The 23,786-nt window shown below is 42.8% G+C and overlaps 1 protein-coding gene across 1 annotated transcript in view; it reads left to right on the forward strand.

Moving 5' to 3' along the window:
- creb5b (cAMP responsive element binding protein 5b) overlaps positions 1-23,786 on the forward strand; it is a 150,243-nt gene that overhangs the window by 119,044 nt on the left and 7,413 nt on the right. The window contains exon 8 of the mRNA XM_088328102.1: positions 22,352-22,681. Coding sequence (XP_088184228.1) covers positions 22,352-22,681 — 330 coding nt within the window. The remainder of the gene's footprint in view (positions 1-22,351; positions 22,682-23,786) is intronic.

Here is a 23,786-nt window from a genome sequence, read left to right on the forward strand (position 1 = left end):
TTTGCTTCTTCCATCCCAACATGACCAAATATTATGTAAACTTATGCACAAAATGACTTAAAGGAAGGGGGGAATAGAACAAAAAAGAAAAAAATACAAAAATGAAAAAGTAGTGAAAAGCTGAGAAAAAAAGAGACAAAAGGAAGAGAAAAAAGAAGGAAATTTTTAGAATAAAGCCAGGAAAAAAAAAGAAATAAATGTAGGAAAAAAGTAAATAGAGAACAAAAAGAAAAAAGTAACAGCTCGGAAAAAATAAACACAATGAGATTTTTTTTAAAGGAATTAAAAAAAAAACACGAAAAAAAGAAGAAAAGGTTTGTGTTGCATTCAAATAATTTCCAATTATATCAAGTGAATCTTGTTGCCAACATTGTACTTCCACTAAAAAATGTGATTAAGTACAGTTCTGTATCTTACAACCGACTAAATAAGCCCCCAAAAATGTTAATATTATGCGACAAAATATATCAGGAAATAAAAAGAAATGGATATCTTGTGAAAGAATTGTAAGAAGAAACGACGTTTGTAGGCCGTACAACCTTTGCAATAGTACATGAGTCAATTCATTCAAAAGAGAAAAATAATTTTGCATTGCCGGAAACTCAGCAAAATGTAACTTGATGTCAAGTTTTGGACATGTTTGATAATGAATTATCTTGCCACACTTGGGATTATGGTTGCTCACTGTAGTTTCAAGCGTTGCTCACCGACTTTGTGTGAACGCTCAGACCCGTGGAATATTACAGGGAACATTGATCACCAGTACTATTTTTTTGGGCTACACACCACGACCTCACTCAGCAGAGAAGTGATTGGATTAAAATTGCCGGGTCAAAGATTTCACTCCGATTACGTTCAAGTCAACATTGACGAGTTTGGGCAATATCTGATCTCCTCGGACACCGGGAGATCTCATTTTGTCCCACTTTATTTTCCCTTTCTCCAGTTTCTCTCTGCGGAACAGGGATGAAATTTAATAAAAGACTCCCTTTTGCATTCCTGTCAAGCTCCAGGGCTCCATGCCCTTACAAACTATTTTCCCTTACAAAATACAAAATAATCCATTTTTTTTTTTCAAACGTGTTTATTCATGTAGTTTAACATGTTATATTGTACATGTGTTTCGTTATATCATCTCATCTCATCTCATCTCATTAGGTGCACCGCTTATCCTTAGTAGGGTCACGGGGGTGCTGGAGCCCATCCCAGCAATCATCGGGCAGTGGGCAGGGGACAAACAACAGAGCACACAGGGACAGACAACTCGCTCATTCACAGTTAGGGACAATTTGGACGGGCCAATCCACCTGAAATACATGTCTATGGAATGTGGGAGGAAACCGGAGTGCCCGGAGGAAACCCACACAAGCACGGGGAGAACATACAAACTCCGCACAGGATGTCTGGTAGCTGGATTTGAACTCACACAGGAGGTTCCCAAGACCTTAGAAGACATTAGAACTGTGCCGCACACGCGCTAACCACTGCGCCACCGTGCTGCCCTTCGTTATATCATATGTATTGTTGATTAACATTTTGTTGTGAGATACTGAGTTGCTCGACATGAATGATGTTTATTATAGAAAAGTTCAAAAATTAAGGAGCTTGGAAGTTCACTGTAGAAGGAATTTTTTCTACATGCAAATATAATTAAATAGAATAATTTATTCAAATTATGACTTCATTTTCTGCATTAAATTATTGTTGGTAATATACTGATTAAAGGGATAACCACAAACCTGTCTTTTTTCATTTTCTCTTTTTATACTTTCTTTTTTTCTTAACTTCTTTATACAACATAATAATTCATAATATAATGTATCAAACCAAGTGAGCCGTTTGAGAGCCGGCTCTCTTTAATGAGTTGAGCCGAAAAAGGCGGTTCTCTCAAAAGAGACGGACTTCCTTTCACTACACAACTACCACATGAAATCCAATGTTTTTTTAAGACCACATGTATTTTAAATTTACTCAATCAACCCCGCCTATTGCTTTCAGATCAGAAAGACTTGCGAACTGGTTTGACTCGATTGATTTGCCGTTTGGTGATAGTCGGTGTATACCGAATGGTACCCATCATTGACAAATTTGTGTTTTTTCGTACAGATTTTCTTGTACGTAGTACACATCTTCAAATGCATAATAAACATACTTTGTACGGCAAAAACGTACAGGTTGACAGGTATGCTTTTGTGTTTCTTTTCTGTCAAAGGACAATGGCTCACATCGGAGCTGCATCTAAAGAGAAAGCATATTTGGTGATCTGTACTCTCCGTACATGAGCGTGTGGTTATTCTTATAAGACAGATTTTGGTCTGTGTCCGCCTTCTGTTGAGTTTAGCGGTCGTGGCGGTGAGCTTTAAACGCTTGTCGAGAGCTCAGCTTTACAAGAGCGGCAACAGACTGTCGCCAGAACCTCATTTATTAAGTTGACAGGGTGGAGAAGCAGCAGAGTATGAGCGCATGCTTTGGGTATCTATGAGAGGCTGTTTTGAGAAGTAAATCACTCTCATATTAGGATCATACTCTCACACGTGCATAACTGTACTCTCATACAGTGACTGTCAAACACATGCACAACACTACGAAACACATTTCTATACTGTCTTACACATTACTATAGTTTTCACACACCTAGTACTACTATACTCTCACACAATTAATATTATACTACCATCCACCATTGCACTATAAACAGTAGGTGTAGTGTCTCAGTATCTCACAACCCTTTGAGACTTCTTGTGATTAAGGACTTAAAGGATTTTATACAATTGAATACAAATTGGGCAGCACGGCGGCACAGTTCTGAGGTCATGGGTTCAAATCCAGCTACCAACCTTCCTGTGCGGAGTTTGCATGTTCTCCCCGTGCTTGCGAGGGTTTCCTCCGGGCACTCCGGTATCCTCCCACATTCCAAAAACATGCAAGTCAGGTTAATTGGCCGGTCCAAATTGTCCCTAGGTGTGAATGAGTGAGTGAGTTGTCTGTCCTTGTGTGCCCTGCGATTAGCTGGCAACCAGTTGAGGGTGTCCCCTGCCCACTGCCCAGAGATGGCTGGGATGGGCTCCAGCACCCCCGCGACCCTACTGAGGATAAGCGGTGCAGATAATGGATGGATTTACTACACTCACAGATGTACGAGGACCATGGTTGCGTATTATTATTGAACGTGATGGCTGCAAGACGACTTTTGTGAGCTAACCCGGCTTTATATCTTCCCAGTATCTTGTTTCAGACTGATCTTGATGTTTCTGTGATGAGTCTATTTTTAAATTTAATTCAGCTGTGGCCTGGAGATGGCTGGGATGGGCTCCAGCACCCCCGCGACCCTACTGAGGATAAGCGGTACGGATAATGGATGGATGGATGAATACAAATTACATTTAATGCAAAAGATGTTCACTGACTGGGCTGTGGTGCGAGGTCATGGCACCCTGGTGGAAAATGTTGTTTAGAGGAACGGCGGGAACGGGACGTACGGCTGATAAGATAATCAGCACATCTAGACGCTGGTGACGTAGAAAGGCCCTGATGACGTAGAAACGTTCTGTGTTGTTTTGAGTACCCCAGACATCAGGACTCTTTTACGAGATGGTGAAGCCCAGGGGGCTTCCTTGGCCCGCCCATGGGAGGAGTCGGCACGCCATTATGCGGGCAGAAGATGGCCAATCTGAGAAAGCTAAAGGACTTGAGAAAAAGGCTTCCCAGAGACTCCAACGTCACTAATTTGTCCGTTTTCGATGGAGTACACTTCATCTTTTCCCTCGTTTCTTTTCCCTCAAGAAACGAGCGCGCATAAATTGTTGGGTGACTGTAGGTTGCGTTTGGTTAATGGAGTCAGATAACTAATTTGAACAATTTGGTAAACGGTACATTTTGATATTTAATTCCAACAGGCTATACAAATACACATGAGTTGACTTGACTATACCTCCATACTATACTTTCACACACACTAATATACTTTCTCTCACACATAGTACCGTTCTTTCTCACACACAACATTAGGATTGCTATTATTATAGTGTTTTTTCACACCTGATGTAATGATCACCTCTCATCTCAGCGTAGTTTTACTTTGGGTATTTTCAATGTCAAACTGGAGTTGCTCCCAGGATAGTAGTATGTGCAAGAGATTATAGTATTATGTGAGCAACTATAATAGTACGTGTGTGACAGCATGATGGTGTGTGTATGAGAGTATAGTAATATGTGTAAGAAACAGTTTGGTAGTGTGTGTTTGAAAGATTGATAATAAGTGTGAGAGAGTATAGAAGCGAGTGTATGAGAGTAGAGTGGCAAGTGTGAGAGTATACTAGTGTGTGAATAAGAGTATAGTAGGATGTGGAAGAGAGTGTAGCAGTATATGGACATAATATAGTATGCGTGTGACAGCATAGTGGTGCGTATTAGGTTATTATTAACATGTAAGCATAGTAGTGTGCGTATAAGAGTGTAGTAACATGTGTGAGAGAGTATTGTAGTGAGTATGAGAGTATAGTGCTATGGGTGAGAGAGTATAGTATTGTGTGTAGAAGAGTTTAGTAATATGTGTGAGAGAGTATAGTAGTGTATAATAAGAGTGTAGTAATATGTGTGAGAGAGTATAACAGTGTGTATGAGCGCATACTAGTATGTATGAGCGAATATAGTAGCGTCTGTGCATGGGTATGACGGTGTCTAAATGAGAGTATAGTTTTGCATGTGTGAGAGTATGATGATATATGTGATAGCTAGTATTATTTACTTCTTAAATATGTGTATGAGGGTATGGTGGTATGTGTGAGAGTATACTACTGTTATAGAGAGTATAGTAGTATATGGAAAGAATAAAGAAGAATGTGTGTGTCAGCATAGTGGTGTGTATGAGAGTATAGTAATTTGTGCGAGAGAGAATATAGTAGTGTGTGTGTATAGGATATTAATAGTATGTGTGAGGGAGTACAGTAATGCATGTATGAGATTAAAGTAATATGTGCTAGAGAGAGTATAGTAGTGTATAATAAGAGTATGGTAATATGTGTGAGAGAGTATAACAGTGTGTATGAGCGCATAGTAGTATGCATGAGTGAATATAGTAGCGTCTGTGCATGGGTATGACGGTGTCTAAATGAGAGTATAGTTTTGCATGTGTGAGAGTATGATGATATATGTGATAGCTAGTATTATTTCCTCCTTAAATATGTGTATGAGAGTATAGTGGTATGTGTGAGAGTATACTACTGTTATAGAGAGTATAGTAGTATATGGAAAGACTAAAGTAGTATGTGTGTGACAGCATAGTGGTGTGTATGAAAATATAGAGAGAATATAGTAGTATGTGTTTAGGGAGTATAGTAATGCATGTATGTGATTAAAGTAACATGTGTTGGAGAGAGAATAATAGTGTATAATAAGAGTGTAGTAATATGTGTGAGAGAGTATAATAGTGTGTATGAGAGCATAGTAGTATGTATGGGCGAATATAGTAGTGTTTGTGCATCGGTATGACGGTGTCTAAATGAGAGTATAGTTTTGCATGTGTGAGAGTATGATGATATATGTGCTAGCTAGTATTATTTACTTCTTAAATGGCCTGTCATGGCTAACGCCGGTCGCCTATCCTCGGCCCGCTCGTTTCCAGAGGTGGGAACGCACTTGGCCCGGGACCCGGAGGGGGCGACATTGCCGCCGAGCGCTCCCATCAGACTGTCTGCCTTGCTGTTCCCTGAGGAAATCAGTTTAACAGTCCCCAGCTTTTGGCAAGTGCAGGGAAAAAAAAGGGGGTGGAGGGTTACTGCCTCTCTGGGCGAGAGGGAAATCTAATAAAAGGGAACTAATGGGGGTGTGCAGTTGAAGGGGACACAGAGCGAGCTCTGCAGGCAGGCACGTAGCGGCTAGCGAGTGGAATTAGATCCTCTTAGCGCTTGGCAAAACTACACACGGGCCATCCGCGGCTTTTAAATTGCAGATGGTGAGCCGTGTTGGCTCGAGAGTTCCAGAGACAAAAAAGAAATGTCGGAAAAGACAGCGAGGAATGTATTATTTGACTACAAGTAAACGCAGGGGTAGGGAACCTATGGCTCGAGAGCAGTGTTCCCTCTAAGCTGCGCGCAAAATTATTAATTGAGAGGCGACTTCAGTCAGTTACTGTGCATGAAGGTAAAAATACACGGGTTCCCCTGACGTTGTGTCCTAAATGCGGTATTTTGAAGTCGAGTCAGAGTAGAACGAAGTTGAGTAAAGTTAGTAGAGTAGTTTGAGAACCGGCTTCTTCGGCTCGGCTCACTAAAAGTAACCGGCTCTTTCGGGTCCTAAACGGCTCTTCAGGTTGTTTTTGCTTCTTCAATCCCAGCATGACCAAATATTATGTAAAACTATGCACAAAATGACTTAAAGGAAGCGGGGAATAGAACAAAAAAGAAAAAAAATACCAAAATGAAAAAGTAGTGAAAAGCTGAGAAAATAAGAAACAAAAGGAAGAGAAAAAAGAAGGAAAAATTTAGAAAAAAGACAGAAAAAAGAAAAGAAAGAAATGTAGGAAAAAAGTAAACAGAGAACAAAAAGAAAAAAGTAACAGCTTGGAAAATATAAACACAATGAGATTTTTTTTAAAGGAATTAAAAAAAAAGTAGAAAAAAAACACGGGAAAAAGAAGAAAAAGTTTGCGTTGCATTCAAATAATTTCCAATTATATCAAGTGAATCTTGTTGCCAACATTGTACTTCCACTAAAAAATGTGATTAAGTACAGTTCTGTATCTTACAACCGACTAAATAAGCCCCCAAAAATGTTAATATTATGCAACAAAATATATCAGGAAATAAAAAGAAACGGATATCTTGTGAAAGAATTGTAAGAACAATTGACGTTTGTAGGCCGTACAACCTTTGCCATAGTACATGAGTCAATTCATTCAAAAGAGAAAAATAATTTTGCATTGCCGGAAACTCAGCAAAATGTAACTTGATGTCAAGTTTTGGACATGTTTGATAATTATCTTGCCACACTTGGGATTATGGTTGCTCACTGTTGTTTCAAGCGTTGCTCACCGACTTTGCGTGAACGCTCAGACCCGTGGAAAAGTACAGGGAACATTGCTCGGGAGCCATATATGGCTCTTTTCGTATGTAGTACGTATGGCTCCGAAATAAAATGTAACTATTGCACATCTCTCTGTGGCTTTCCAAAGTCAAGTGATTTCATCCCGATTTTGGTCCATATAAAGCCGAAGCAACTTCATGCAGAAGTTTGATAAGAAACCATTTCAACTGATAAATAAAAAGGCTGGCAAACGACTTTGATTGGGTGAGCAGCACAGGTGGGCGGATCCCTGCACACAGCGCAAGGCACTTCCTTCTCTCTCTACACCGAAAGTAAATATGACGATATGCTTATCGTTTGCAGTCATTTGTGACATTTTTACAAAAGAACTTTGCATGCACATTGTTTTGAAACCGTTATTAAGGACAAATTTCATGGAAAAAAATGGCCTCAACACTCTTAACTGAAGGTGGAAGACAAATTGTAAATGGCATATTTACATTGATTTGGGACACAGGATTTGGCATTATTATCATTTCATACATTTGATTAAATCATCAACTGACACACAGTGAAATTAAATGTGCTGAAGAATTAGCTTTTGTCTAAAGAGCGTGTTTGGCAGTTTTTTCAATTTTCTCTGAAAATATATGATGTGGCTCTCTCAATTTCTTTTTTAAACATTTTTTGCTTCTGTGGCTCTTTGGGTCAAAAGGTTTCCTGATCCCTGAGTTAACGGCTCAAAAACACGCATGTTGAATAGTCTGAGGTTTGTATAGTGACGTTGGTTAGCTTCCAAGTTGTTCAAATTCAAACTTTTCTATTGAGAACGATGATGTAGTCAATTATCCATTATCCATCTATCCATTATCTGCACCGCTTATCCTCAGTAGGGCTACGGGGGTGCTGGAGCCCATCCCAGCTGTCTTCGGGCAGTGGGCAGGGGACACCCTGAACTGGTTGCCAGCCAGTCGCAGGGCACACAGTGACAGACAATTAAACTCACTCGTTCACACCTATGCACAATTTGGACCGGCCAATTTATCTGGAATACTTGTTTTTGGAATGTGGGAGGATACCGGAGTGCCTGGAGGAATCCTACGCAGGCACGGGGAGAACATGCAAACTCCACACAGGGAGGCTGCAGTAGCTGGACTTGAACCCTGAGCCTCTGCACCGTGGGGCTGCGTGCTAACCACCCAGCCGCCGTGCCGCCGAGTTATAATCATGTATCGATCAATCATGAACTAGTTCAAACTATTGCCGTAAGCTGTACAATCAATATTGAAGGATAAAAATTCAGATTTCGTTCAGATTTCGGCTCCCTTTAATGAGTTGAGCCGAAAAAAAACGGTTCTCTAAAAAGAGATGGACTTCCTTTCACTACATAACTATCACATAAAATCCGAGGCAGCAGACGCATGCGCGCAGTAGCACCAAACCGCTTGCTTCGTTTGCAACAGAAAAAAATGATGCTGAGATAGAGGCTGCCGCGGCGAACTCGTTTGACTCGATTGATTTGCCGTTTGGTGATAGTCGGTGTATACCGGATGGTACCCATAATTGATAAATTTATGTTTTTCCGTACAGATTTTCTTGTACGTCATACACTTAAAATGCATAATAAACATACTTTGTATGGCAAAAACGCACAGGTTGACAGGTATGTGGTTTTCAAAATTGTAGCCCTGAAGTGGCCACTTTACGAACTGTAATTTTGATGCCACGTTGTGTTTATGCTGGGGCGGCAGTAGCTCATGAGCTAGAGCGCTCGTCTTGGGATCAAGGGATCCCAGTTCGAATCCCGGCTCGTCCGTGTTACATGTCGAAGTGTCCTTGGGTAAGACACTGAACCCCTAATACCCCCAATAAGCAGGTTAGCGCCTTACATGGCTGCAAGGCCGCTATTGGGAAATGTGGAGCACATTGTAAAGCGCTTTGGGAAGTCATTGACTTGAAAAGCGCTATATAAAATGCAGATCATTTCATTTATAAGGTTTATTATCACTTGCATTCAATAATAGGGGGAGTAATGGCTGAAGTTAAATGAAATGAACTGTTTCAGTCTGACACTTTCCCGTGATGTGTAGCTTTTCTAAATCTCTGAGAGCAGGTTTGCGGCGCCAGAGGGCCCCTTGTAGCCAAACAATACCCAATTCTACTATTAAGCCAAATAAAAGCGCTCCCTTTGACCCGGGCTTGATTTAGCCCCCCTACGATGCTCTCTTTCCCCTCAGTACCTGCTCTTCGCTTCCTCCGCGGGGTTAATAAAGATGAAGTCATTTGCGGAGTGGAAACCCGGGCCGACCGTCTTCTTCGGAGGTGCCCGGAGCACTCACGGGGCATCACTCAAAGACGCCCTCGTGTCAAAGAGGAAGTGGCCGTTAATAAATATCAGTAATGGCCCATCACCTGAAACCTCTCCCTGAAACCACATAAAAAGAAACGTCGTTTAAAAAAAAGGGAAAGTAGAGAGATCGGGTGCAAAGGTCTGAGAGTCGACAATAGACGTGGATTGAAGGAAAACGGTGGCTGGGCATTCGCGCATGGTGCGAATCAACGATGAAACAGTGTCATTTGTAGATACTGTTGGGAATTAAATATTCAAATGTACCGTTTACCAAATTGTTCGAATTAGTTATCTGACTCCATTAACCAAACACAACCGACATTCACCCAACAATGCGCGCTCATTTCTTGATAGAAAAGATGAACAGAAAAAGGAGACATTTTCACACGGGGGCAGATTTAATTTCATAAACCATTTAACTCAGTGAACCCAATCGAATATGGCCGAATTAGTGTCGCTCGAGTCTCTTGGAAGCCTTCCCTGAAGTCCTCCAGCCTTCTACTCTCGGCCCACGTCTTTCCGCAAGATGGTGTGCAGGCTCCTCCCATGGGTGTGCCAATGAAGCCTCATGTGAGCCCCACCACAATGTCTGGAAAACTCAAAACAGAGGAGAGCGTTTCTCCAAACAATGCCTGCCGTCCTCCGTCAGAGTCCTGTCATCAACAGAACTAGACAAAATATTCTGCATTCGGAACGGCGTGACCTGTCATTGAACTAAAGCCCACTCGGTGAAAATCTTCATTGCACTCAATAAACCTAACTTGTATTCAATCGTATAAAATCCTTTATAGTCAAATGTTTAAAATCCTTCAATACGAATGACAAAAACGTTTTTGGAGGCTTTGAGTTTGCAATTAAGTAAAAGTCTTGTAGCAAACTGGATTGGCGACATTTTGCAATCATGTCATCATTCTGTTCCACTTTCATGTTTCTTTTTTGTTGATAAGTTCATTCTGATTGAAGAGAATCTGTGACTTGCTTCCTGTTGCTGTTCAACCCTGCTGGTGCTTTAAAACCCATCCACTTTCTGTGCCGCTTATCCTCACTAGGATCACGGGGGGTGTTGGAGCCCATCCCAGCTATCTTCGGGCAGTGGGCAGGGGACACCCTGAACTGGTTGCCAGCCAGTCACAGGGCACACAGAAACAAACAACTCACAAACTCATTGTCATGGACAATTTGGACCCACCAATTAACCCAGCATGCATGTTTTTGGAAAATCCACCCTGTCACTGTGCAGCCATTTTGACACTGGAAATGTCATCATAGTTCTCCATGCTGGGCAATTTTGATTTCAAAATCAGTGGACAGTAAATACCAAAATGGCTGCCATCAGAGATGGATAAAAAAAAAAAAGTCGAATATGTCTTAAAACAAGTCAACAAGCATGGCCGTATACATAATATAACTAATAGCTTTTCCCTTTTATCTGCATTATTGTCCACAATTTTTGCATATTACCGTAAATCCTCCTATATAAGCCTACATAGCATGTCAGCCGAGACTCCTTCAAGATAGCCACATATTAAATTTGGAACCAATTTTCTAATAAAACACATACCTAAGCAACGATACCTATTTAAATGCGTAGATAATAAAGATTAATTAGAATACATATTATGAAAAATGAAAGAAAAAAATTAAAGCATTCGATGGTTCGTGGTGCACCCTTAACTATCTGGGTGGTCAAAGCACCAACTCTGGACAGCTTTCTCCACTACTGACGGTTCCTGGTCTGACTTTACTGTACCTCTAAGCCATCCATGTCCAAAGTCCGGCCCGGGGGTCGGTTATGGCCCGTGATCAAATTTTAACTGGCCCCCGGCCTCTCTCATAAAATTAATAATATGTGGCATGCCTTTACAGTGGTAAAGGCAGTAGCCCTTTGGCCATCTTGCCCTTGGCTGTGAGAATATTAGCCCACCCCATTTCCGACATAGCGACTGTAAATAAAAAAATGAAGGTTGATTGTGAGGGCAGTTTTTTTCCAGGACAAACGGAAATTGGAGTGTAATCAGACCAAAATCCGAAAACAACTGTGTTTGCCTGAATTGCTAAGAGACTGTGGCTGTTTTTGAAGAGTATAATATCAAGAGGCGTTTCTAGACGAAACATGCCGACTACAAAAAGCTAACTGTGAACAAACGCTGTGAAAAGGTGAAACAACTGGAAACTGTCTTAGCGGCACAGCATCGCTTATTTCACAAGACCAAATGAAAATGCTACAACGGTGAGCTACGAGGTTGCCACTGATCGCCAAAACTGCAAACCTTTCACGAAGGATGAGTTTATTAAAGACTGTTCAAAGAATACCTGGCTGAACTTACCAGATCGGGCCTACTTTCTGAAAAGTTTAGACACCCCTGCTCTCAAGCAGCACTTTGATGGTAGACACTTGTACACCCTTCTTGTATTTCGCAATCATTTATGTTTTCAGCTCCATCATCTTAGATAGATAGATAGATACTTTATTCATCCCCGTAGAGAAATTCACACTTCCAGCAGTCTCCTTTGTTGTTGATTAACAGGATGCCTTCGGGGTGCTGTGTTTGTAGTTTAGCAACAGCGGAGTGGATGAGGTCACACGCTAGGCCAAAAGTTCGACGTCCCTGCAGCAGATGGAAATCTTTGTGCCCAGGGTTACACCACCTCGTGTTCACGTAGTTAGCGAATCCACCTCCTCTCCCCTTCCCGCAGGCTTTCGTGTCTCTGTCTAACAGCGCTGAAGCTGGGTAGCGCTGGTAGCTCCGGGTAGCTACACGTTAGCGTACGGGATGCTAAACGTGAGCCACGTTTCCGCAAAACACAGCAAACTGCTCTCCCTGTGCGCTTTGATGTTTTTCACCAGCACAGCTAGTTTGTTTGTTCTTATTTGGTAGAGAGTTCACATTTACCATGTTTACGGACGGTACCGAAGACTTATAAGGCCGCTAGCCGCTTAGCTAGCTCCGGCTCTTCATCCACGATAGGCCCCCTCATCACGCCGGCACGAGAGTTCTTCAGGGCAAGGAGTTGATTCCTCGAATAAACGCATTTTTGTGCATTAAAACCCATAACGATAGGATGGAAAGTAATCCAAAGCGTAGTTGTCGAACGGGACGCAAAACACCGAAGATAGAAGCAGACCCTTAAAACAATAAATCCCAAAAAGAGCGAAATAACGCGGAGCTGCTGGAAAGGCTGCCGCTCTTGTCACTATTTTCCACTCTTCCTTCTCCTTATCACTAACTTTCTTTCTTATGAGCAAAAATAGGCAATAAAACGCACTTAATCTCAATAAAATGAGAGATGGTTCCTCTCAAAGGAAAAGAGACTGGGCGAGGAGGCAGCATTAGGGAATGGCCATTGGGTGGCTTGAGTGGCTGTACCTGTTTTGGCCCCTCGTGTTTATCTATTTTATGCGCATTTAAGCCAATTCCCTGATTTTAGTATTGTATTTTATACTTCGAAATTTGTGAGCAGGGTTGGGTAGGGTTACTTTAACTTGATTACTTTCAATTACTTTTGGATTACTCCAATACCAAATATGCTAATAAAAGACAAAAGAAACTAAATATGAATAAAATGATGACTCACAACACGGGGCAGCACGGCGGCGCAGTGGTTAGCGCTTGTGCGGCACAGTTCATGTCATGGGAACCTGTCGTGGGTTCAAATCCAGCTCCAGACTTTCTGTGCGGAGTTTGTATGTTCTCCCCGTGCTTGCGTGGGTTTCCTCCGGGCCACATTCCAAAGACATGCATTTCAGGTGAATTGGCCGGTCCAAGTTGTCCCTAGGTGTGAATGAGCGAATGAGTTGTCTGTCCCTGTGTGCCCTGCGATTGGCTGGCAACCAGTTCAGGGTGTCCCCTGCCCACTGCCCGATGATTGCTGGGATGGGCTCCAGCCCCCCGCGACCCTACTGAGGATAAGCGGTACGGCTAATGAGATGAGATGAGATGACTCACAACACGTGGTAAGCTTCAGGGTTGGTTAGGGTTACTTTAACTTGATAACTTTCAATTACTTTTGGATTACTCCAATACCAAATATGCTAATAAAAGACAAAAGAAACTAAATATGAATAAAATGACTCAATTTTGTGCAGGCTTGGGGAGTAACGGAATACATGGAACGGCAAAAATGATGTCAGCAAGCTGTTTGGATTTATTTTCATTTTGTCTCTGTGGCATTTTATGTTCGTTTTGCCGGAGATCAAAGAGATCAAAGCCAGGAGAGAAAGCTTACCACGTCTTGTGAGTCATCATTTTATTCATATTTAGTTTATTTTGTCTTTTATTAACATATTTGGTAATGGAGTAATCCAAAAGTAATTGAAAGTAATCCAGTTAAAGTAACCCTACCCAACCCTGTTTGTGAGTATATACTCTATTTAAAATGGTTTCATAAATGCCAGCGCAAATGCGAGTTTTTTGTTGAGTTTGTTGTGTTTTCTCCCCGTCAGCCTACCCCCCAAAAAAAAAAACAGTACGAAACCTACGCCCTGACGCTAGAGGCTAACACCTGCGCTTATTTAATGACTGTTTTTGGCGGCTGCCATGTTGTAACGGACAGTACCGCCTGTGTTATTAGAGTCGAATGCACGTGTCGGCTCAGATGTGGCAAAACGCAACCATGTGTTTGGAGGCATCAAGAACGCTGATGAAGGTGTTTGAGAACAGTCATCGGCGTTTTGCTAGCATCCTGCGCTTACGTTACTGTCGTTATGGGAAGGAATTTGGAGTAGCTTTATGTCTGTGTCTACGTTTTGCTTGCAGAAAGCTGCACCTGAGTTTGAAAGCCCCTTTATTAGAAACTGTGTGTAAAAGGTTTGCCACTTAAAGGGACAGCAAGTAGAAAAAGACTTTTTTCAATGGTGTTAGGAAATAAATATTCAAATGTACCGTTTACCAAATTGTTCAAATTAGTTATCTGAGTCCATTAACCAAACACAACCTACATTCACCGAACAATGCGCGCTCAAGAGACCGGCATTTCCACACGGGGGCAGATTTAATTTCTAAGTGAACTCCATCGAATATGGCCGAATTAGCCGCATTAGTGTCGCTCGAGTCTCCGTCAAGCCTCCCCTCCGTTCTTCTGCCTTCTCTTCTCGGCCTACGTTTTTCCGCAAGCTGGTGTGCCGGCTCCTCCCATGGAGCCGGCACATCTCGGAGAAGAGCGCCGCGATGTCTGGAATTAACCAAAACAACTTCTCCAAACAATGCCTGCCGTCCTGCGTCAAAGTCCTGTTATCAACAGAACTAGAAAAAACATTCGGATCAGCGTGACCTGTCATTGAACTTAAGCCAACTCGGTGAAAATCTTCATTGCACTCAATTAATGTAACTTGTATTTAATCATATAAAATCCTTTATAGTGAAATGTATAAAATCCTTCAATGGTCACTGCTATCCCAGCTAACTGATTGCCAGCTGATTAAAAAAATATTTAATGTGTATTTTAAATGAGTATTACATTTGTTATGATTCTGCCTGTGTCAGCATCAGAACGGAGACAGGACCCACTTGCGTTGGGTTTCTCACAAGTTTTATTGGAAAAAAGGGAAAGGGTTGCGCCCACGATCCGGTGATTGCTGGACGCGGGAAGCAGGTCGCTCTGCACGCGGAAGTGGATCTTCCATGGCAAGAGATGGCGGTGTCGGGAATGGAAAAAACGGGTCAGTAGCCAGGACAGGAGAGCAAAAACGTGGTCAGGGTCGGAAACGAGTCGAAAGCCAGGGGAGGAGAGTATACGTTGTCAGGATCAAAAAACGGGTCGAAGCCGGGGAACAGACGGGAGCAAAAACAGGTGGGATTCAGGGTCGGAAAAGGCTTGCCTAGAGTAAACTGAGGTTCGCAGATGGACTGACAACAGGGGTTAGGGTTCTATCTATCCATCTATCTCTTAGGCAGATGAGTTTTGTTTTTCCATGTTTAAACATATTCTGTGAATAGTAATAAATTCAAACACATGGGGAGTTGTTGTCGCATGTATATGCAAACAAATCCGCGTCACTCACTCATCGTTTCCGTCGGTTCTTCCACTTCAGTTCTTCACCGTCATCCCAGCGAATCCGTTTCACCTGCGTCTGTCAGGACCAGAACGAAGACGGGACCCACTTGCATGCGTTTCTCTTAGTTTTATTAGGAAGAAGGGAAAGGATAATATACACAATCCGTAGATCGCTGGTCGTGGGGAGCAGGTTGCTCAGACGCGGAAGTGGTATTTCCGTGGCGAGCGATGGCAGTGTTGAGAGCGGTCAGTGGCCGGGACGGGGGAGCAAAATCATGGTCGCGATCAGAAAAGGGGTCGGAGCCGGGAATCAAACAGGAATCAGGACAGGAGAAAGTCAGGGTCGAAAGGCTTGCCTAGCAGGAGCTAAGGTTTGCAGACGGACTGACAACGGGTGACAGGAAGACGGGGGTTTAAAAAAAGACAAGCAGCCAATCAGCGTCCGAGGCAGTTGGCGCCAAAGGAGCAGACTCCGGTGCCTCGCATCAGTAATCATGACAGCGTCTGTTTTTTCGCGGTTAACTAATTCAATTAGTTAAGATAGCAACGCGCTGCCGGCTGGAGGTCTTTCGAACACGCCCGATAAACACGTTCCCACTCAAGTGACGCCGTTCCGGGAGCAGGTATCTAATCACCCTCTCCTGATAACCGTTTTATGTTGTTTTTGTGATAAAGTGACGCGACTAGGAACCCTGTGCTTGGTTCTGGTTGGTTTCCTTATACAAAAGAGGGGCCGGACTCACCTCCCTGAGTGACAAGTTGAAGCTAATGTGTTTTGCAAAGGCTTTCGTTCTCAGTTCCGTGATAGGCTGACGATATCCCCGTCTGCAGGGTTGGGTAGGGTTACTTTAACTGGATTACTTTCAATGACTTTTGGATTACTCCAATACCAAATATGCTAATAAAAGACAAAAGAAACTAAATATGAATAAAATGATGACTCACAACACGTGGTAAGCTTTCTCTCCTGGCTTTGATCTCTTTGATCTCCGGCAAAACGAACATAAAATGCGACAGAAACAAAATGAAAATCAATCCAGCTTGCCAACATCATTTTTGCCGTTCCATGTGTTCCGTTAGTCCCCAAGCCTGCACAATTTTATTCATATTTAGTTTCTTTTGTCTTTTATTAGCATATTTGGTATTGGAGTAATCCAAAAGTAATTGAAAGTAATCCAGTTAAAGTAACCCTACCCAACCCTGATCGCGCACCAGGACCATACTCAGTTTTCTTAGATGAATTCTTGGAAGTGTTCTCAAGTCAAGTCAAGTCATTTTTATTTGTATAGCCCTTAAACACAAAGAGTCTCAAAGGGCTTCACAGGTTATTACACAGACTATTTTTTCCGACTATTATTACACATCCCCTGATCTGGAACCAACATGAGGGCAAGGAAAAACTCGAAAAACCTTGACATGGGGAAATTGTCCGACCTATTAACCTATGCAGACGAATAAATAATTGGTTTTAATCAACTGATTAATCTGCCGACTCATAAAGACAGAAACACGCTAGACTTGGTTCTGACTCGAGGAGTTTCAACCTCAAACGTGACGGTGTTACCGTGTATTATCGTTATTTCTGATCATGATTTGGTTACATTTAAGTTGCTGGCTAAATGTTGTATTAAAAAAACTAAAGGATTTAGCGGACGCAATATAAGCACTGGCATAGTTTCTGAGCTCTCTGGTCTTCTTTCAGGAGTATATGCGTGGTTTCCTTTATATAAAGGCTCTATTGACTCACTCATGAATGAGTTTAATGCTACCCTGGCTAGTGTCCTGGATTCCGTAGCGCCCCTACGGCTTAAATCAGGACCTAAAAGACGCTCACCTTGGTTTACTGATGAAACTAGATCGCTTGAACAAGACTGCAGGAACTCTGAAAGAAAATGGCGCGCTACCAAGCTTGAGTTTTTCCGTCAAACCTGGTGTGACAGCTTGTTAAGGTACAAAGCAGCCCTTGCCTCTGCAAACTGTGATAGTCGGGTGGTCAACCATCTACCAAAGCCTGTTTTAATGATGAAACTAGAATAGATGAGGAACAAATATTTGAGATCTTCGAGACTGTGTTCGTCAGTTGACAAAGTGATAATATTTTCAAAATAAACAGGCTTGACAAGGTCATCGTTTCACAATCCCGTTTTTTCTTGTACAGGGGTCACCAGGTAGACCCCCAGATACTTGTAAGTAATTCCCAATGGGTCAATGGGATGTTAAGACAGCGGGAGAACAGGTCGATGGCCGGGACAAAAGAGCAAGGGCAGTAACGAGTCCAGAAAAGAGGTCGGCAACAGGTATCAGGCAGGAAACAGGGCCAAACAGGTCAATGGCCGGGACGGAGGAGCAAAACAGAAATGGGTCCAGAAACAGGTCGGCAACCGGTATTAAGGCAGGAGAAAACAGGGCAGGAGAATGTAGGATAGTACAAAGCTTGCCTAGCTGAGAGCATAGGTTCGCAGAACGGTCTGACGCCGGTAACAGGGAGCCGGGGGGTTTAAAAAGTGGCAAGGAGCCAATCAGCGACCAGGGCTGTTGGCGCCAACGGGGCAGCCGCAGATGCCCTGAATCAGTAATCATGACACTTACTTAAGTAAATGTCCTACCCACCTCTGACTATACCCTAATTTTTGTTGTTTGTTGTTTATTCTTTGGTTTTAAGGTATCGTAAACTATTCTATTGTAAAAATGCTACTTTTTCATAGATTTCACCTATCAAAAGTACTTAGATACAAAGAAATGATGGCTAACTTTGAGAGAAAACCTCAAAATGAAGGTCAGAAAATAATGTAGAGGCGAGCTTCTTTTCTGAGTCTGGGAAAAAGCTTTCCGGCCGTGGACGGTGCGATAGAGGAGAGGGCGAGCTGGCGGCGTTCTCCGGTGGCGCCGAAATCGGTGATCCAGACCAGCTGGACGGCCTTCCCTGTGGGAATCGTGAATGCGGAGCTTGTTAAAGGATATGGAACCCTTACTGACAGCAGCTGGGACCGAAGGGGGAAGGGAGTTCACAAAAGAGAAGTGTGGGATTCACCGCAGGAGCGCTCGTTTGCTCACTTAGAAAGAAAAAAGAGAGACGGAAGTACAGAGAGACGCCCGAGAGAGGAAGAGAAGGAGAACAAGAGGGAGAGAAAGAGAAAGGAAAGAGAGAGAAAGTGACAAAAAGAAAGACTGAAAGAAAAACAGATAGAAAGAGAGAGAGAGAAAAAGAGAGGGAGAGAAAGAGGGAGAGAGAGAAAGAGAGAGAGATTTTTAGAGAAAGAGCGAGGGAGGAAGAGGGAGAAAAAGAGAGAAGGCAGGAAGGAGAGAGGAGAGGGATAGAAAGAGAGAGAGAAAGGAAGAGACAGAGAGAGAGAGAGAGAAAGCAAGAGGGAGAAAAAGAAGGACAGAGAGGGGGAGAGAAAGAGAAAGGAAAGAGAGAGAAGTAGAAGGAAAAACAGACAGAAAGAAAGAGATAAAGAGAAAGAGGGAGAGAAAGAAGTAGAGAGACAGAGAAAGAGAGAGAGATTTTTAGAGAGAGAAAGAGAGAGATATTAAGACATAGAAAGAGAGAGAAAGAGAAAGAGGGAGAGAAAGAGAGAGATATATTCTAGAGAGAAAAAGAGGCAAAGAGAGAGAGAAATAGAAATAGATAGAAAGAAAGAGAAAGAGATAGAAAGAGAAAAAAAGAGGGACGGAAGTACAGAGAGACGCCCGAGAGAGGTAGAGAAGGAGAACGAGAGGGTGAGAGACATATGAAATGAGAGGGACAGAAAGAGAGTAAAGGAGAGAGTGGTAGAGAAAGAGAAAGGGAGGAAGAGAGAGAGAGAAAGAGAAAGACACAGAAAGAAAAACAAATAGAAAGAGAGAAATAAATAGAGTGGTGGAGAGACAGAGGGAGAGACAGAGAGAGAGAGAGAAAGAGATTTTTAGAGAGAGAGAGGAAGAGGGAGAAAAACAGGGAAGGCGACTGAGACAGGAAAAACAAAAAGAAGGAGAGAAAGAGAGTGATATATTCTAGAGAGAAAAAGAGGCAAAGAGAGAGAGAAATAGAAATAGATAGAAAGAAAGAGAAAAAAAAGAGAGAGACGGAAGTACCTCCTACTTAGAAGGAAAACGAGAGGGTGAGAGACAGGAAATGATAGGGACAGAGAGAGAGTGAAGGAGAGACTGAAAAAAAGAGTGGTAGACAAAGACAGAGGGAAGAAGAGAGAGCGGGAGAGAAAGAGGGAGAGAAAGAAAAAGGAAAGAAAGATAGAGAAAACGAAAACGACAGAAAGAAAAACAGATAGAAAGAGAGAGATAAAGAGAAAGAGGGAGAGATTTTTAGAAAGAGAAAGAGAGAGAAAAGAAAAGAAGTCTCAGCTAAGTGGATTGCAGGCTTTAGGCAACAACAGTAGAGGTCAAATATGGTCACGTGACGAAGCTGCTACGTTTGATTGGTTAAACATGGAAAAGCCTGGCAGAGTTCTACATCAAAATAAATAGGATCGTTTTAGGATTAAGGGATCCCAGTTCGGCTTGTCCGTGTTACATGTCGAAGTGTCCTTGGGTAAGACACTGAACCCCTAATACCCCCAATAAGCAGGTTAGCGCCTTACATGGCTGCAAGGCCGCTATTGGGAAATGTGGAGCACATTGTAAAGCGCTTTGGGAAGTCATTGACTTGAAAAGCGCTATATAAATGCAGATAATTTCAGATCATTTCAATTAAGTGCTCTCTATCGAAAACAACCGATTTACTGTCTTTGGAGTCTCTGGGAAGCCTTCTTCTCAAGTCCTTTAGCTCTCTCCTTATTGGCCCACGTCTCCCCGCAAGATGGTGTGCCGGCTCCTCCCTTGGGCGTGCCAATGAAGCCCAACGTGGGGCTTCTCAAAACAACGCCTTCCGTCCTCCGTCAGAGTCCTGTTATCAAAATTCCCTGGTCAAAATATTCTGCATTTGGAACAGCGTGACCTGTCATTGAACTAAAGCCCAGTCAGTGAATATCTTGCATTAAACTCAATAAATGTAACTTGTATTCAATCGTATAAAATCCTTTATAGTCAAATGTATAAAATCCTTCAGTCTTTTACCCCAACTCAGAGAATGAAAATGTCTTTAGTGATTTGGAGTTAAACTGATAGTTAACAAGTGCATGCTGGGTAGATCCTTCAAGAAGGAAAAAGTGCAACGAGGTTATTAGGAATATGAAGAGGCGAGACGTGGAACGGCCAATCAGGGAATGTAAAAGGGGGACGGATGACGGGACTGAAGGGGAGACAGAGGACGGGCTAAGTGCTTGGATTTGTTTCCCGCAGACGTATAGATTTATGGAGCTATCCATCATCTTATCTAGTCAGCGCATGGAGCCTTCACGAGCGTTAGCGATCGGCATGATAAAAAGGAGCGCTCCCTCCGACACGTGGGTGTAGAACGTGTGGCCCGGGGGCCGGTTCAGGCCCACCCACAGGTCTTATCCGGCCTGTGAGACAAAGCTGAGGGACGCTCAAGGGGAAAAAAATGGCAAACGGCAAGCTGCTGTTTTAAATAAAGCCAGAGGCCACCACCGGGGCAACTGTAGCTGTGTTTTTTTCGTCATTTCCTTTTTTCTGTTTTTCTCTCTTTGTCACTCTTGTACTCGCTCTCTCTTTCTATCTTTCTTAATCCCTGTTTTTTCTCCCTTCGTCTCTCTCTCTCTCTCTTTCTCCCTTTGTCTCTCTCTCGCTTCTCTCTCCTACTCCCTGTTTTTCTCCCTTTGTCTCTCTCGCTCTTATCTCTCTTTCTCTCTTTCTCCCTTTGTCTGTCAGTCTCTTGCCCTCTCTCTCTCTCTCACTCTCGCTATCCTTTTCTTTTCTCTTTTTACATTTCTTTCAATTTCTCTCTCTTTCTCAATTTCTTTTTCTCTTTTTTCTCTCTTTTTTCTTATTTCTCTTTTATCTTTCTCCTCCTATAGGTGAGAATGAGAGGAAAAATGATAGAAAGACAGAGAAAGACAAGAAAAAAGACCAGGAGAGAAAGAGGAGAAAGACAGAGAAAAATAGCAAGAAACAGATAAAGAGACAAAACAGAGAAATAAAGAGAGAAACGGAGATAACAAAAGTAAGAAAGAGAGAGAAATAGACAGAACGAGATAGAGGGGGGAGAAAAAGAATAAGAGAGAGAGAGAGAGAGAGAGAAAGAGAGAGAGAACAAGAGAGACAGAAAAACATAGCAAGAGATTGAGAGCTTTAGAAAGAGATAGAAAGAAGAGAGAGGGATGGAGAGAGAATTACAGATGGAGAGAGACAGACCAAGAGGGAAATACAAAGAAAGACAGAAAGAAAAAAATGAAAGGAACAAAGGGGCCAAAAAGAGACAAAAATGGGAAGAAGAGAGACAGAAAGAGAGAGAGAGAGAGAGAGAGAGAGAGAGAGAGAGAGAGAGAGAGAGAGAGAGAGAGAGAGAGAGAGAGAGAGAGAGAGAGAGAGAGAGAGAGAGAGAGAGAGAGAGAGAGAGAGAGAGAGAGAAAGAGAAAGAGAATGTTTTCAAATTTTCTAACTGTGCTTCAATTGTTCATTTTCTGGCAAGTTATTTATTTATTCCTATTTATGTTGCCTCAACATCGCCCCTACTGGTTTCAATGGAGTACTATACTTTATATTGTACCTCCCGCTCTTTATTCGGAATCCAATTCAGTATCTTAAACAGGGTTGGGTAGGGTTACTTTAACTGGATTACTTTCAATGACTTTTGGATTACTCCAATACCAAATATGCTAATAAAAGACAAAAGTCGCATTTTTTGCCGGAGTTCAAAGAGATCAAAGCCAGGAGAGAAAGCTTACCACGTGTTGTGAGTCATCATTTGATTCATATTTAGTTTCTTTTGTCTTTTATTAGCATATTTGGTATGGGAGTAATCCAAAAGTAATTGAAAGTAATCCAAAGTAATCCAGTTAAAGTAACCCTACCCAACCCTGATCTTTAATGATCCGTGGAAACAATTTCACTAAACTCGATCCACTTTGTGCTTTTCTCCGGCGGCAGAGACTGAAGGCGGCCCTTTCCCACCATCCCGGCTCCATCTCCAACGGCAACATGAGCTCCATGGGCCACATGATGGAGATGATGTCTTCTCGGCAAGAGCAAGCCAACCATCATCACATGCATTCGCACTCTCATCCGCACCCGCATCAGCACCTCCAGGCGGGGCCCCACGCCTACCAGCACCACGCCCACCACCACCACAACCAGAGCCACGCCCAAGGACCCCACCATCACCCGCAGGCCCACAACCCCCATCACAACTCCCACAATGTCCACCTCCACCCTGGGCACCCTCACCAGACCTCACCACACGCTCAGATGCACTCTCAGGTGAACCTTCAGTTTGGGACCTTGTGCTGATGTACCTTTCCCTCTGATACAATGAGACAAAAGAAGTCTGCCATCTAGTGGCGATGGGTGAAATCACAACCTAAGTCTATGTTTGACCTCTGCATATTTCGTTTTATGTTTTGGGTCGTGGGCAGCACATCGGCGCAGTGGTTAGCGCCTGTGCGGCACAGTTCTGAGGTCATGAGATCGAACCTCCTGTGTGGAGTTTGCATGTTCTCCCCGTGCTTGCGTGGGTTTCCCCCGGGCACTCCGGTTTCTCTTTAATTTGGCCAAAGGTTTAGAGCACAGGTGTCAAACAGGCGGGCCAGATCAGGCCCGCTAAGGGATTGAATCCGGCGCGCGAGACAACACTCAGAGAAGCGCAAGAGAAAAACAAGCTGCAGGTTGAAATATGTCAACTTGATATTGCCAAAGAAAGGTGCCTCGAACAAAGACACTGTACTTGTATTTCTTTCTCTCTCCCTCTCTCTCTCTCTCTCTCTCTCTCTCTCTCTCTCCTCTCGCTCTCTTCCATCCCTTTTCCCCACCCTCTGTCTCTGTCTCTTTCACTCTCCGTGTCTCTCTTTTTCTCTTCCTTTGTTGCTCTTTGTCTCTTTCTCTCTCTGTGTCTTTTTAACTTCTTTTGCTCTAACTTCCTTTTTTCCTTTTCTCTTTTCTCTTTCTCTCTTCCTACCCTTGGCGCTTTCTTTTCTCTTTTCTCTCCTTCTGTCTTTCTATTTCTCTTGGCATTTCTTTCTTCCTCTCCCTTTCTTTTCCCCCTCTCTCACGACTTTTTATCTATTGTTTCTCCCGCTCTCTCCCGCTCTCTCTTTTTCTTTCTTTGTTCCGCCTTCTCTCTCCTTTCCCCTCCCTTTTTCTCATATTTCTTTATCTCTCTTTTCCTTTCTCTTTAATCGACTAGTCCGGCCCCTGACAGAATGTTTGTTCTATCGTGTGGCCCCCGAGTTAAAATGAGTTTGACACCCCTGGTTTAGAGGGACAGCCAGATCTTGGTAGGTTTCCTCTGGTTTTATGCTCTCTCCATTTTGATATTACTGCTTGGACAGTGCTCTGGGAGATGTTGTGAAATCTTCTTGTATCCCAT

This window comes from Urocampus carinirostris, chromosome 2 (assembly GCF_059441175.1).
Source record: "Urocampus carinirostris isolate Australia breed hairy pipefish chromosome 2, RoL_Ucar_1.0, whole genome shotgun sequence".
NCBI classification, from domain to species: domain Eukaryota; kingdom Metazoa; phylum Chordata; class Actinopteri; order Syngnathiformes; family Syngnathidae; genus Urocampus; species Urocampus carinirostris.